General features: G+C 46.5%; 1 protein-coding gene across 1 annotated transcript in view; it reads right to left on the bottom strand.

The window, feature by feature from the left end:
• zranb3 (zinc finger, RAN-binding domain containing 3) overlaps window positions 1-16,106 on the bottom strand; it is a 52,089-nt gene that overhangs the window by 24,471 nt on the left and 11,512 nt on the right. The window contains 7 exon segments of the mRNA XM_089010868.1: window positions 571-744; window positions 2,084-2,263; window positions 2,351-2,470; window positions 5,035-5,154; window positions 8,728-8,859; window positions 12,672-12,843; window positions 14,728-14,813. Of these exon segments, the coding sequence (XP_088866994.1) occupies window positions 571-744; window positions 2,084-2,263; window positions 2,351-2,470; window positions 5,035-5,154; window positions 8,728-8,859; window positions 12,672-12,843; window positions 14,728-14,813 (984 nt within the window).

The raw sequence follows: 16,106 nt of genomic DNA, 5'->3' as shown, positions 1-16,106 counted from the left end.
AGCCAATTAGTCAGAAAGCTAAAAGACAGCAAATAGCTAGCTAGTTAATTAGATAGCTAATAGACATCAAATAGATAGCTAGCCAGATAGCCAACTAGTTAGGTAGCTAATAGACAGCAAATATATAGCCAGCTAGCTAGCCATCTAGATAGCTAATAGACAGCAAATAGATAGCCAGCTAGTTAGCGAGATAGCTATTGATAAAAAGGTTTCTTTAGCCGTCATCTGTACTTCTTTGAAGGTGTCGGACGTTTCGCTTCGTCAGCTGACTAACACCCAAGTTTGCATTGAAAAGTTTCACGGTGTCAAAGAAGTTGGAAAGAAAACAAAATGTGTTCAAGTGAAGGCATTTGGGAAACTATTTCAAGTACAGGCTCTCCCCAACTGTCGACGAACAAGAAGAAGGTAGCGAACGGTCGCAAACACGCAAAGGTACAGCATCTCAGTCCAAACATGTTTCCACATACGGCACCCGCAAAAATGTTCGCATGTACCGTGATTCGTAACTGGAATGTTCGTAAGTTGGGGAGCGTCTGTAGGTTGAGTTTTGGCCCAATTTCCCCATCTCACATGCGTGAAGTAGAGTTGTTCATCCGCTGCGTCAAGTTGAGGATTCCTCTCCCGGGGAAGCTGGTGAGGTGTCCAAGCGCTGGCAAAGTTCAGGAAGTCCCACTTGTCTTTGTCCCCTTCGTCAGCCTTGAGGTACTCCTTCTTTCCATTCAGAGTGCTGCCCGTCACCGTTTCCTTTCAAAGACAAACACGTTCCTCCTTTTCTTCAAAAAACGCTATTGATGCGCGGTGAGCAGGCAAGTTCTTCAAAGGCAGTCAGCCTGCTTTGTCATCCAACAACAGGAAGTTAAAATGGCGCAGAAAATCACCACGCTCGCTTAGTTATGAGTAGCGCTCAAAGACGACTGCGGCAGAAAATATAAAATAGCCACTTTAAAACACACAACGCGTGAATCATTTCTATTCATCTCAGTCGATGGCGACAAGAAGCAATGCGCCGCTTCTTCAAATCTTATTTCTTCTGTCTGGTGCTCATTTGCAAACGCTGCACTTGGAGTTATTTGCAGCACTTCATTTGTACTTTTCCCACATTGGATCAGCAGCAAGTGTATTTGTGAGTATCTGGAGTAAAAGCTGTAGCCCAAAGCGGCTCCTCGAGAAATGACTACGTTTGTCTTTTACTGATCTCCTGCCTTTCGATAAATGTCTGAAAAGTGCATTACGGCGGTGGCGGCTTTCTTTTCCCGCGTGACAGCATTGCAAAAAGTCTTTTTCTGTTCCATAATAGCAAAAGTACTCCACTCGATAACAAACCACGTGCGCACTCAAAGAAAGGCGGTGAGAAAAACTAGTCTAGTCCGCCAGCCACCGTCGACCGTGTGGTTTGGTGCTCATCCGCCGAAAACTAGTTGGTATGCTAAGATTATATTCTTACGAATTTAATGTTCGTAAGGCGAAAAGATCTTAAGCTAAAGCGTTTGTAAGCCGAGGTATGACTGCATTCATATTGATTGCTCAAAGTCCCTTTGAATTCAAAGCTAATTTCACTTCAAAAAGATGTGTTTCAATTATTTGCGGTCACTGGTATAAAGATTGCCGAGAAGAAAAAAAATAAAACAAAACATGACGCCATTGTTGAGAATGATAAAAACCCTGGCACTGGAGTGGACACATTTTTGCACATCGTCTGGCAGTGAATGAGTTAACAATGCATTGTGGAACCAAAACCCAGAAGGATGGAATGGCAACGTCAAGAACGGCAATCAAATGTGTGACGTTCTTAAAAATATCCATGAGACGGTTTCTTCATCCGTCATCTGCACTTTGTGTCGGACGTTTCGCTTCTCATCTAAGAGGCTTCGTCAGCTAGCTAAAATGTTGCTGGTAGCTCTGGCCCAATATATATATATATATATATATATATATATGTGTGTGTGTGTGTGTATTTCCCCGTTGACGAGGCTTTACGGATGAGAAGCGAAACGCCACCTTGAAAGAAGTACAGATGACGGACGGTTGAAGAAACCTTTTGATGGATGGAGCGCTCCTGTAGCACAGACGTTGTTCAAAATACCTTCTTGTTGAGCATGGACCACATCACGGTATCAAAGGTACCCTTCGCGATGAGGTAGTGAACGTTGACCGGCAAGGTTTGCCCGATACGATGGGCACGATCCTCGGCTTGCTTCATCTGTCCAGGGTTCCAGTAGAGCTCGGCAAACACCACGTGGCTGGCGGCCGTGAAGGTCAAACCCTGGGGAGGAAGGAGTCCGAAAAGGGTTGAGCGACATGCAAGCAGGCATTTTGTGCGTGCTTGCTTGCGTCGGGGAGGGTAGGGTACCTGACCGGCTGCCTGGATGCTGAGGATGGCCACTCTTACGTGCGGCTCATTCTGGAATTTGTGAACTAATTGGATTCTCTCCGAAGATGGGACGCCGCCATCGATACGAATGTAAGCAGCCTGCGGAAGAAAAGCAAACACCACTGCTTGGTCACCCAATCCAATCGACATTGCCATCCGCCTAACCTTTTCTCCAAAATGAGATCATCCGGAGAGATTTTTAGTCACTTGTCAATTTTCATACTTTTCAGGATGATGATGATGATGATGATGCTGCGGTTAAATTCTTTTGAATTGGACTTTTTCGAGGGAGGTCCATGTAATTTTTACACCACGTTTTTTCAGATGGACATTTGCGATGGAGAGTGTGGAAAAGAGGTGAAGAAGCGTGTCCAGTGCAGGCAGGCTGGAGAAAAATGTCAGCTGGGATGAAAGGAAAAGTCTATCTATCAAACGGCGGTGTGAGCGGCCACGACGTTTGGGCTGGAGACAGTGCTACTGAAGAAAGAAAAGACGGGCGTCAGTGTCATCCAATCAAAACGGCACTTGCCACCAACACAAGCCCAAACAGGAAATGAACAGCAAAAAGCATATACGGATTGAGTTTGATTCGGTCATTTGGTCGCAAAAACATTCGCCTCGCTGATAAAGAGAGCAGCAACTAAAACAGCCAGCGTTATTTTCTTTTGTTTGGATCTTTGGGTCGTGTGGAGCTGCAGAGGGTTCACACTGTGCACTTCCAACATGCAGCGTCAACGTGAGTACACTTTCATCAACACACTCACGGTTTGACTTCTCCGAACTGAAGGTGACCACCAAGGATCCGTCTGCTTTCAACATCTTCGAATCACGGAGAAAATAGCTCGCTGTTCAAACACTTGTGCTTTTCTCTGGGTCGTCCGCATCAAGGCACTTAAAGGACAACCGACACGGCCACACAAGTTGCGTCCAGAATTTGTCAAATCACTTCAAATGTCTTCTATTGAGCACATTTGACAAAGATTCCGGCGCATGTTGCTAGATTTTGCATTTTAAGACTGGCGCTGAATATGCATGAAGTCTTGTTTTGGAGTCGGTGACGATGCCCGAAGTGACGTCACGGAGGGAACGCCCCTGAACGACGAAGCGACACACAATGCATTTTGGGTACTTTTTTTCATCTGAAAACACCGTGTTGATGGCAAAATTAGAAAGAAAACGACATCAATAACGTGATGGTCAATCGTTGCATGGTGCAGCCAATTGCGGTAACGCGCATAAAGAAGGTGTCAGTTGACACAAATTCCCAGCAGACAAATCAGCCCATTTCCAACGGAGCTTGGGCGCCATCTTGTGCATTTTCTGGGCATTACATTGGAGTCCAGATGGCTGGAATTGATACGGAACGACTTCTTGGATGGATGGCAAACATTGATGCTTTCCTCTTCACAACTATTTGAATCATATTCAGAACTGGATGAGTAACAAGCAAGCATCTTTTCCGAATCTGAAGCTATTGTTTTGATTCTGGAGCAAGGCAGTTTGTGAAGGAGTATCTTGGCGTGACGTCACCAACAAGGGGGCGGGACTTTCTGAATCTCCCCAGTTTCGAGCTCATTTTGTGGCACTTTTGGGACACTTCATTCACAAGTTATTTTCATTGGTGTTTTGCATTTGACTAAAAATATCAGCCTGCATGTTTTGGCTATTGTAGATTGTTGGCTATAAATCGTTTTTCTGATGTCAGTAAGCAAAGAAAAAAATGGTGTTGCTTGTCCTTTAATAGCTAACGATAATAGCAAACACAAGCTAAAGCATGACTAGCAGCGCAGGCCATTTGTGCCACGCTGTCACACACAAGAAACACCCCTCGGCTGCTTCTCATCACACCATCTTTGGCAGAGCATTCCTTTTTTTAGAGCCCCTCGATTAATTGGTGAGCGCAAGCGTGGCAAAATGAGCGCCTGGCAGCAGAAGGTGTTGTCGCACGTTGTCGTCAAGCTTTGCATACATCCAACACCTTCTCGGCCGACGCCGCGCACACCATCTCCAAAGCTCCCGCTAGTTCCTTGCGCTGAGCCGAGCGATGCCGTTTGCCTCTGACAACTTGTGAATTACGTCTTTGGCTGGAAGTCTTGAAATTAAAAGTTTACTTTCTCACAGAGGAAAAGTAGGCCTTCATCACTGATCAAAGTTAGACTTTCTCATTGCTTTTAACTCATTCACGGCCAGACCATGTGAAAAAATGTGTCCATTCCAGTGCCGGGGTTTTTGTCATTCGGTAGACAGAAAATTGACTTTTAGGACTACACAAACATTCAATACAGTGTTAGAAACTTTACACTCTCTTCTTTCATCATAAAAAAAGAGTTATATGGCTCTGGAGTTATCTGAGCTTGAAATGAGGGCGGCTGTCCAGAATACAATGCAATACAATACATACATTTTGGTTTAAACACAGCTGAAGCTGGAAGCTAGCACTAATGTGGAACAAAAGGGAAGTGCTGACCCCTTGTGTAAGGGAAAAACCACCGCCAGAGGTCTGAGCGGCACTTTATCGGCACCCTCCGCAAGAAAAACCAAAACGATGGAGCTCTATGTCAAGTTTTCAATTCCCGAATAAATTGAAGAATGGCAGTGAACGAGCTAAAAGCGCAGATGACGGTGATACGCGGGTCTAGATGTTGAACGGCGGGCGCCCTTACCTTGGCCTCAACGACAGCTTCAGTGCAGGCCTGCAGCATAGTGAGGTGGTGGGCAAAAACAAGGAATTTCAGGTGCTCGGTTTCCAGCATCATTTTGATGTAGTCCTTCACTGCTCCGGCCTATCGTCACACGCACACACGCACAAGTGAAATCTCTCAATCCATTGGTGGAGCCCACAGAAAGGAATGGGCTAGATCAGTCAGGAAGTCAATTCATCACAAGAGGATCCTCCTTTCCGGGTGATCGATTCTCCATTGTACGCCAAGAGATGTGGACTTAAAAAGAGAGCGAGAAGACAAAGCAGCTGTGAATCAATACCTCGCTACTCACAGATATGATTGGGGTGACACGCTCAGCCTGAGATTACCGTGAAATTCACAGTTACGTGAATCCGCCGCGGCATGACCTTCAAAACATTTGTATGTTCCCACAAAACTTTGTTGAGATTCCACCTGCTAATTCGGTACAATCCCAAATCAACTTCACGAAGCGCACGAGTTCATGTCAGAGATGTTCGCTCGGACATTATCCAAGCTACTGGCAATTCATGACTGAATCACGTGCTAGCAGCCATGACTTTTTGTTATGCATCGCGTCTACTGGGAAGAGGGATTTCATACTCCACACGGCCGGCCAAAGGATCGGGATTGGCCGCACTTCAGTGCCGATTGGTCAGCCTCGGTGACTGTCGCGTCAACATCCAGCCCTTGAAACCTCCGACGTGTCGCAGTTAATCACAAGCGAGCTCGGCCGGGAAAACGTCCCGCACAGCAAAATCTAACTTACAAAATGTTCCTATGCAGCGTTATTCGTAACTCAAACGTTGGTAATTGGGGAGCGTCTGCATCATCCAGCAGCTGGACTCCAGGCAAGAGACAGCGACGAAGAAATGGCCACCCGTGAGAATAGCAAGGTTTTTCTTTGAAGTCGGGCAAAGGCCACGCTAGACGGTGAAGACAAGGTGTAGGCGGTGCGAAATCCCACCTCAGTAAAACACCTCTTGCGACCTGACAACTGCAGCATCCGCGACACCTGCTGCGGCACAACCTCCACTTTGACTGGCTGATATAATTAGTGGGCGCTCCAAATAATAACTCACTTCAGCAGGTCCGCTGACCCTTTTCTGATGGGGAGCTTCTCATTCATGACGACTTGGTTCTGCTGGCTCCTTTCCGCCGAGTTTAATTAGTGCACCAACTTCTCAACTGTCTGAAGCGGGCCGTTAGCTTGCTTTCAAGTCCAGCATCGGAGCTGTCCTCTCTGGGTAATTGGGAGCAGATGCTTGGCGGCTAACGCAATAAAAATACCCCAAAGGCTTTTTGGCACCATCATGGCCAGGACGACTGGCAGGCGGGGGCCATGTTGCTCGTCAAAGTGACATAAATGTCACATTTCACTGTACTACTCCCTCCCGATGAGAAAAAAAAAAAAAATCCCCTAAAGTATCCAAAGTGTGTCGCCATCTAAAAGCGATAGAGGATGCCCGGATGGCACTCGGTCAAGCGCAGGCCGCTGCCAAGGCTGATAATCTCAATGTGGCTTGGAATCAAAGAGTACACCGCAACACATAGCGGAATTTCCCCACTATAGAGCGCACCTGATTATTGGCCTTTTCAAGGAAAAACCATTTTGGACAGACATAAACCGCAGCTGTCGATACGTAAACCGCATGTCCTCAAATTGAAACTTGAGGTGTTTGTTTATCAAGAAAGATGCTACACAGAAAAAGTTTGAATAAGGACAACTGACTCCCCGGACAAGTTGTGTCCGTCCGTCATTTGTAAAATGGCTTCCAATGACTTCTACTGAGCGTATTTGACAAAGATTCCACGGCGTAGCATAGCTAGATTTTACCTTTTAAGACTCACGCTTAATATTCAGGAAGTCTCGTTTTGGAGTTGGTGTCGATGCCTACCGTGACGTCACGGAGGGAACGCCCCTGACCGAGAAAGCGACACACAATGCATTTTGGGTACTTTTTTCATCTGAAAACTTCGTGTTGATGGCGGGATTGGACGGAAAACACACAAATAACGCGATGGTGAATCGTTGCGTGTTGCACCGAGACTACTATTTGATATTAGTTGACACAAATTCCAAGCAGACAAATCCGCCCATTTCCAACAGGGCTTGTGCGCCATCTTGTGCATTTTCTGGGTCCTGATGCTTAAAAATGACCCGGAAAGACTTCTTGAATGGATTGCAAACATGTATGCTTTCCTCTTCGGAACTATTTGAATCATGTTCAGAACTGGATGAGTAACAAGAAAGCATCTTCTCCCAATCTGAAGCCTTTGTTTGATTCTCGAGCAAGGCAAGACGTCTTGGCGTGACGTCGCGCGCAAGGGGGCGGGACCTTCCGAAACTGGCCACTTCCGAGGTCATTTTGAAGTAGTTTGGGGACACTTTTTATTGGTGTTTTGCATTTGACTAAAAATAACAGCCTGCGTGTTTTTGCCTATTTTAGATGCTATAAAACGTTTTTCTGATGACAGATAGGAAAGAAAAAACTAGTGTCGGTTGTCCTTTAAGGGCTAGCTTCTCAAGGTCAAAGAACTAATTAAGACAAACACTCGCCAGCCCGAAAGCTGGTTGAGGCGACGCTTGGCGCATTGTTTACTTTGCAAGATGGGACGTCGACAGGCTGCCATAGCGAGAGGATCAAAGTCGACAAAGTACAGGAATGGAAGTGCGCGTGCCTGCAGCCGCCCTCACCCACTGTTTATTTCCTTCTCACTTCAAGCTGAAAGCCATTGTTTCCATAGCAACGCGACGACAGAGGTGTAACGGTGTTGGCGCAGGGTGCAATCATGCCAGGTCGGACGTGACTAAATAATCCTATAGTTAGAACCCCCCAGCTTTGTCTAAGTGCTTTTCTCTGGCAATCATTAAGTTCAGTTTCCATGGCAATGCTGCGCCATGAGATCTCACCAAGTCCCCCTTTTTTCTTTTATCGCTGACTTCAAGTGATATTCTTTGCAAAGTCTCGGCTTTCAGATGCGCCGCGGGTGTTCACCACATTGGAAGGTACATTTGGGTGAATTCAGATAGCTTGCCGTTGCTTTGTTGTCAAATGCCACTAATGATGTGATGATCCAGTATTTTACTTTCAGCAAGAAAAACAGTCTTTGAAAAATGGATGTCATTAAACAAAAGAAAGAAAGCAAATCTCAAGTCATTCCCTGACAGACGATGCCACCACAGAAATGTGTCCACTCCGCCGGCGCCAGGCTTTTTGTCATTGTCACTCCAATTCCAGGACCCACACAATATGGACTGATAGGACGACATAAACATTCAATGCAGCCTTACAAACCTTACTCTCTTCTTTCATCAGAAAAAAGAGCTAATTCCTAAACGATATGGGGCTGGAGTTATATAAGCTTGAAATGAGGGCGGCTGTCCAAAATACAACGCAATCCATACATATCGGTCGATATTGCGCTTCAACGACAGCTGAAGGTGGAACAAAGCGCTAACGTGGAAAAAAAGGGAAATGTTGCCACACGTGGAAGGGAAAAACATTACCAGAGGTCTGGCCAGCGCTTTATTTGCACCCTAGCGAGAAAAAGAAAAAAGCTAACCCATTCAGGAATGGCGCTCTCCGTGCTATTTTCAATTCCCGAATAAATGGCAGTAAACGCGTCACATTCCGAAGGCCAGTAGACAAAGCGGACCAGGTTTCCAATTACCTTGGCGATTGCCGTTTGCTTGTACATCTGCGTGATCAGGTTCATGACCTCAGCGAAGGGGTTGTCGCCGGTGGCAACCGTCTCCGACCCTCTCATGAGGCTCTCCCATTTGGCAAAGCTGGCTGTGGCCTCCTGAGGAACAAGGAGAGGGCACATTCTTCAACGTAGCTCAACTTGTTTGGAGATACGTAGAAGGCGCACGAGCTGGATGTCCTAGTTTTCCGGGAAGACGGAGAGGGTGGGGGGAAATGTAGCGAATTCCCAAGGATGCCGCCCCTCACCCCCTCCTCCTGGGACCCTTCTGTGTTCTGCTAGCTGGGTCAGGAGCATCTCCCAATTATAGCGGCCATGTGACAAGTTGGGGTCGAAGATGGAGAAGCAGCCAAGGCTACAATAAATCAAAGACGACTGCTGTGCTCTCAAGGTGATTGGCCAAGAGTATTTAAAGCAGGAGCGGAGTTTGTTGTCACCGCATGTGACCTGCTATTCATAAGCGGCTTCTGTTTAGCATCAAAAAATAGGGCAATGTGGTGTCCGACAGGCTACTTTTGTATTTGAACGCACCGCATGATGAAGAGGCCTGACGACAAATGAGCACGCTGAATTCAATCACTGCAATCGGATTACAATTCGAAGTTTTAAACGAGGCCTTTTGTTCCGAATGCCAAAGTGCTACATGTGACCCATTTGGCCAGTTGGGGGAGGTAGATGAGGGAAATACACTGTCCAACTTACGGACGAGATATGTTCCGAACGGTCCTTCCGAAGTTGCTGTGTTTCTATAGTTTGTACGGAATGTATGTTTAAGGCTGATGTTTAAGTCACCTGGTTTGGACTGAAAAATAAACACGTGATAAAATATATGCTGTATAAAGATACATTATGTTTGACGTGAAACCAAACTTTAAAAAAGCAGCATATGTGTCGTATTACATCATGGCGCGGCTACCTCTACAGCAGCTCCTAACACTGTTTTGTGTATTTTTGTCCCCGAAAGCTACGGGGAGGAGATGGGCATCTTTATTTCTGATAAATCTCCGTTCATTTTTATTTTGTGACTCCTGCGAGACCAGCTGCTAGCATGGCGAGCTAATGGCGCGCTGGCGGCTGCCAAACCAGATATCCCCGACGAGCTGAAGAGGAGCAACCGGGGCTGCAGAAGGAGGAAAAAATACCGACGTGACCCCCCGTCCGTCTCGCCGTGTTTGAGAACGACAAACGGTGCACATCTCTGCACATTTTGCAACGCTTTTCAATGCTCTCATAAAATTGAAGCAGCGACTTATCAAAGTGCACCTCCTGTGAGAGTTTCCTGGGCGGCATTTCTGCACGTTGTATCGGAACCAATAAACACGTTTGGGTTGAAACATAAAAGTGTTTCTACTTAGCGAAATCATTAGCATTTCAGTGGAACTTAGTCAAAGTCAAGGACAAGCCAATGAATTAATGGGATGACAAAGCTCCCTCCCATTTCTGTTTTGTTGCTTAGATGTTTTTCACTCTGCAACACCTCCATAAACAAGCGTTTGACTTTAGATTCTAACGACGAATGTTTCCAGTTGAACAACCTGCTGTTTTTCAAAAAGGACTGGCTAAACACTCCGTCCATGGTTGATAGTCACTTGAGCGCCACAGACAAAAAGGCCACAGCTAAAAATGTCAAGGGCAGGCGTGGCATTAAAAAGTGTCTGTCAGTGGAAGATAAAGGCAATCATGAGGGACTAAAGCGAGATAGGAGGGCCGGGGTCTGGCTAGGAAGTGGTCCTGGAAGACCTGCTTTGAAGGTGGGTTGTGGTCTTCAATTGAAAGGGCTTTCACACGTTTTTTATTTCGCTTTTTTTGAATCGCACACTTTTCAATCATTAGCTCCACCATTCGACAACAACATTTTAAGTATTTTAGATATTTGGACCTGAGAGACGCCGCTTAGATTTGAAGCGGATTCACATGGAAGGAGAAAAGTGAACCCATCTTTTTTCATCAATGGATGCGATGGCTTCTTTTTTAACTTCTGGAATGAGCTTGCACATTTTTAGAGCCGATTGTACAATTACATTTTGAAAGGGTGCAATCAGCTTCATTTTATTGCTGTTTTACTGAAGGTATATTTATTTGCCATATTAAGGTATCTGGGCTCCATTAGTCATCCTGTCGTTAGTTCATTAAAAAAAAAAATGCCATGCCATGTTGACGAAGGCAGCATTCGGTAGACAGTAAAGCAGTGAGCAACAACTATTCTGACGGTCCGAATTCACCTGATCAGATGGTCAAAAGTCACCTGATCAAACTGTCAGATCGTCTGAAGTCACCAACTGACGTCATGTGATCAGAATTTGTTATGAACGTGACGGGAACTGCTGATGTAGCGACGAGAGGAACCTCTACACACATGTGCAACTGCTTCAAACAACAAGGTGTATGCTGCGATAGCGGTCATGATTAGTGTGATACGTTTATGAAATTTTGTTCTTGTATGTTGTCTATATTTTGTGATGCTATGTTTACTATTCTGTTACAGCTGCAGCACTGTGTAAATCAAGCAATCTAATAATAGCTATTGTATTCCAATGACTAAAGGGTGGGGACAAAGACAAATGATCTGCTTCAGTCGACTTTGAAAGCTACGAAAGACAACAACAGCTTTTGCCAACACTTGTGCTGCGTGTAACCACCTCTCTGGAGAAGCATTGAGCACATTTTGCCACCAAATAAAGCATTCCGGGAGAGTTTGGGGTAAAAATGCGGCATCGTCACTTTTATTGTTGTGTCACTCCAAGAATTGGGGCCGAGTGCATAATTAGCGCTAAAAGTGCACCTTTTGTGCTTTCGTACTCGCTTGCAGTTGCTGATATGAAAAAATAAAGAACGCTGGTGCATTTTTCACTCGAATAGCCAGATTTCACAATCATTTGGTCAATCTTTTTACAGGAGCGGTCCATCGATGAAAAGGTTTCTTCAGCCGTCATCTGTACAAATTTCAAGGTGTCGGACGTTTCGCTCCTCATCCGAGAAGCTTCGTCAGAAAACTAGCGAATTTGCTGGTAGCTCTGGCCCTATATATAATATCATCTGATTACTTGTTCTGTTTTGTCTGATTATGTTCTACGACTGGCCCTAACTTCCCCATTCGCTCTGGTATCACCTCGTCTGCATGACTAAGTCTACGTGGTAACGATCTCAGAAGTCTGTTGTAAGCGCGATCCATATTGAGCCTCAAACCGCCATGGCGATTTAGTGTCGGGTTTTGCTCTTTCACAAAAATGGCTTCTTCTACTCCCCTTTCAAACCGTCTATTTTCTTTCTTTCTGTCCATTTGTCAGCACCACCTCTGTCCATTAGGACACAGCCATTTTTTTTAGTTAGCTGATGAAGCTTTTCGGACATCCGACACCTTCAAATTTGTACAGATGACGGCTGAAGAAACCTTTGCATTGATGGACCACTCCTGTACGTGAGTTTACACCAGGGGTCCCAAAGATGTTTCCCGTGAGGGCCGCATACCTTTTCCCTTCTCTGATGGGGGCGGCTGTCAGTTTGTCACAGAAAAAGTGGGAACAGATAATGATTGACAAAAATGTGATCGCATCTCTGGTATTGTTCAGGGGGCCGGGCCGAATGTGCTGACGGGCCGTAGTTTGGTGACCACTGGTTTACACAAAGGTTTGACAGATATCTGTATTTAGTAGCCAGGGGAACAGAATCGACAACCATTATTTTGGTAAGGCTTAAACAGTCAACATCAACCTACAAAATACAACGTAAATGCTGTTTAATCAGGTATTATGGTGAATGAAAAGTAATTTTTGTCTGACAGTGATCCTTCCTAATCCATCATGCCGATGAACAATATCGGTGGCGCGGCACAGGACAACGTGAAAAACGCGCACAGGAACGAACATGCCTTGCGGGAAAGGAGCAGGCGTCAATATCAAATGTCAAAGTACCTTTGCGGCCTCCTTCGGAAGGTCGAACGGGATGCGCTGGCGGATTTTCGGGGGAAGCTGACTAAGCACCTGAGCCTTAAGGCGGCGGATCATGATCTGGCTCAGCCGCTGGTGCAGCTCGTCCAGGTTCGATGCCCCCCTACAATCCCATTGCCTGCGGGATCCAAAGTACCTGCGGGAGAGGAATTCGTAGCCCATTAGTAGCCAAAGCAACATTCCTTTCAATACACTTATTGACGCAAGTACCCTCAAGACAGAGTTTCCCACCTGGGAGCGGAGTTTAGTCTTGTGAAAAAGGGAAAAAGCTCCATTCACGCACTTGCAGAGCGGCAAAGTCATTTGTCGGCGGGCCGCGGCAAACTTTGATCAGCCAAATGGGATTTTAGACTGAAAGCGGCGGCCTCGGAGACAAAGGCCAACTCGGTCATTTTCAGTGAGGATTGGACTCTGCCAACATCACATCGCCTTTTGACACCATTCGGTTCACAACCACATTTTGTCGAAGCGTTTGCCGGCCTCAGTTTGGCATCTGTGCTTTGTGCTCCTCTTGGCCCTCTTTCGAGCAGGGCCCTCCAACATTTGCAGCAAAGTGTGAAGCGGTTGCGATGAGGATAAGCGTCTCTTCATCTGAAACAGTGGGAAAAGGGTGGAGTGCCCCCTCCGGGTCGGGAAGGAGATTTTACTCCAAGTGGAGGAGTTGAAGTAAGTATCTGGGAGTCTTGTTCGCGAATGAAGGCGGGAGGGAGCGAGAGATCGACAGGCGGATCGCCGCGACGTCTGCTGTCATGTGGTCGCGGTGAACAAGGAGCGAAGCCAAAGGGCGAAGCTCTCAATGTATCGCTCCATCTCCGTCCAAACCCTCATCTGTGGTCACCAGCCGCGGGTCTTGACCAAAACAACGACACGCCAGATGCAAATGAGGTTTCTCCAGAGGGTCTCCTTTGAAGATCCAATGAGAGAGCGGCTCAGAGTCCAGCTGCTTCTCCTCTACGCCGAGAGGAGCCATTTGAGGTGGCTCAGAGGACTTCCGGCCGCCTCCTTGGTGAGCTGTTGCGGGCGTGTCCCACTGGCACGAGAGACACCGGGGACGACCCAAGAGAGACTTTGTCATCCGGCCGGCCCGGGAACGTCACGGGATCCGCCCGCAAGAGCTGGAAGAAGCGGCTTCCCCCATTAAAGTTGCTGCCCCCTCGACCCATCCATCCATCCACCTTCCAGACCGCTTAATCCGCATTAGGGTCGTGCCGGGTGCCGGAGCCAAGCCCAGCCGTCTTTGGCGGGGGACACCCTGAATTGCTTGCCAGCCAGCCAATTGCAGGGCACGCAGAGACAAAAATCAGCCCGCCGTGCATGTTTTTGGAATGCGCCTGGAATACTTTTTACAACAGAATTCTTTGACCGTTACCACGTAGGCTTAGTCATGCGCATGAGGTCATACCAGGACAGACCATAGACCAACGTCGTAGACCATAATCAGTCAGGACAAAACAAGTCATCATCCTCTGCTGCCCTCAACCTTAGCAGGGACCTATCAAAGACTAAATAAAGGGCCGGAGCTACCGGCACCATTTTAGTTTGCTGACGAAGCTTCTCAGATGAGGAACGACACGTCAGACACCTTCAAAGAAGTACAGGTGACGGCTGAAGAAACCTTTTCATCAGAATCAGAAAACCTTTATTTGTCCCACAATGGGGACATTTGCAGTCCACAGCAGCAATTGGAAAATCGATTAATTAATTAATCAATGTTTTAGGAATGTGGGAGGAAACCGGAGGACCCGGAGAAAACCCACGCGGGCCCGGGGAGAACATGCAAACTCCACACAAGGAGGTCGGACCGGGTCTTGAACTCACGACGTCTGCATTGTGAAGTTGGCGCGCTAACCACTCAACTAGCGGGTCACCTCCCAAATAAAAAGCCGAATCTATCAACCTTTTTTAAGAAACTATTTTAAACAGCGGTAAAAACAACAAGAAAATGTCCGCGATGAGGTGAATGTGAAGGTGCTGAACGGCGGGTATGCGAGGGTTTTTTTTGTCTGCTCCTCATTCTCACCTGTAATGGGCATTGCAGTATTTCTTGGCGTAATCAGTCCAGGTTCCAAACATGTTGGGGTAAAGCGCGTCAATTTGCATGAAAAGCTGTGAAACACAAACACAAACGGGAAACGCGTGTTAAAATCTGCTGACAGCTTGCCGTTGTAACGTGGTGTTCAATCAGTCACAACGTGGCGCATCATCAACATTTTAGACGCCTCACTGCATGCATTTTCAAGCCTTCGGACTGAAAAAAGTCAACAAGATTGCTTGCAATCGCACTTTTACATTTCGACACTCCAGGTAACAAAGAAGAAGAAGAAGACATTTCATTCATAGGCGCCTTTCAAAACTCTCGAGGACACTTTACAGTCACAGGATATTTTTCGTGTGGGTGAGCAGTGGCAGCCACACGCGCCAGAGTTCAGAGGCGTTTGTCCCTCTGGAGACAACATGTTTTTGTACAAACGAATCAAGGCATAACGTCATTTCTTAGGTGGCTGCATTTTTTTAATACCTGCTCTTATTACATATTATGTTGAAATGTAATACTCGTTCGTGCATACGCGGATGCACAAACGCACACTTGATGTGATTTGCAGCAGGTTGTGAGCTAACGGCAGGAAATCGGCAGCTCTGCCAGAGCTCCGTTCAGAATCCGCGAATCCACCCCCAATCTCGATAGAATAAGGTGGGCGGAAGGAGGGCGCATTGGCCAACGCCGCGGCGTGCCCTAAAGCGCCCATCACTCACCCGATGTCAGCCACAGGAAGTAACCACGGCAGCGCAATGAAGACCGGCAGAGTTATACGACGGATGATAAAATGCTAGATGTGGTTTCACATTCTTGCAGGAGAAAGGGAAGGACATTTATCTCAAATGTAACATCAGCGCAGTCGCGACTTGATAGCTCGATGACAGGCTTGGTCCTTCCCTAAACTAATGAGGCGGACAATTGCTAGTGGCGCTTTTTCCCCCCATTTAATTTGCTGGCAATCTGTTGGACTTGCCAAAAACAAGGGAGAAAAAAAAATACAGTACATTCTCGCAGCAATTATTTGACAATGTGAACTGTGAGATAAGAGAAAAAGCCTTCAGGTGATGAGTAATTCAGGAAAGCGTGTCTGCTCATTTGCAAAATGCGCTCGGCTAAAGGTAATTACCAAAGACAATCGGTAACTTCAAGAAGCTTGAAGAGGAAAAGCACTTTGACTTTGAAGAGACAGGTTGGAATTGCAGTTACATAGCTGACAACTTCTCAAACCGGAAAAGCCGAGTAATACCTCAGCTCCCCAACTTAATTCATTCCCAGAAAGTGTGTGTAAGGACAAAAGTTTGCCCGACAAACATTTATTACCCATAAGAAACCATTCAAATGAAAATAATCCGTTACCAGGT

Source organism: Hippocampus bargibanti, linkage group LG01, assembly GCF_051943395.1.
Source record: "Hippocampus bargibanti isolate YZ-2025 linkage group LG01, ASM5194339v1, whole genome shotgun sequence".
Taxonomy (NCBI): Eukaryota; Metazoa; Chordata; class Actinopteri; order Syngnathiformes; family Syngnathidae; genus Hippocampus; species Hippocampus bargibanti.
Note: the sequence above shows the minus strand (reverse complement) of the source record. Positions and strands in the feature narration are given on the sequence as shown.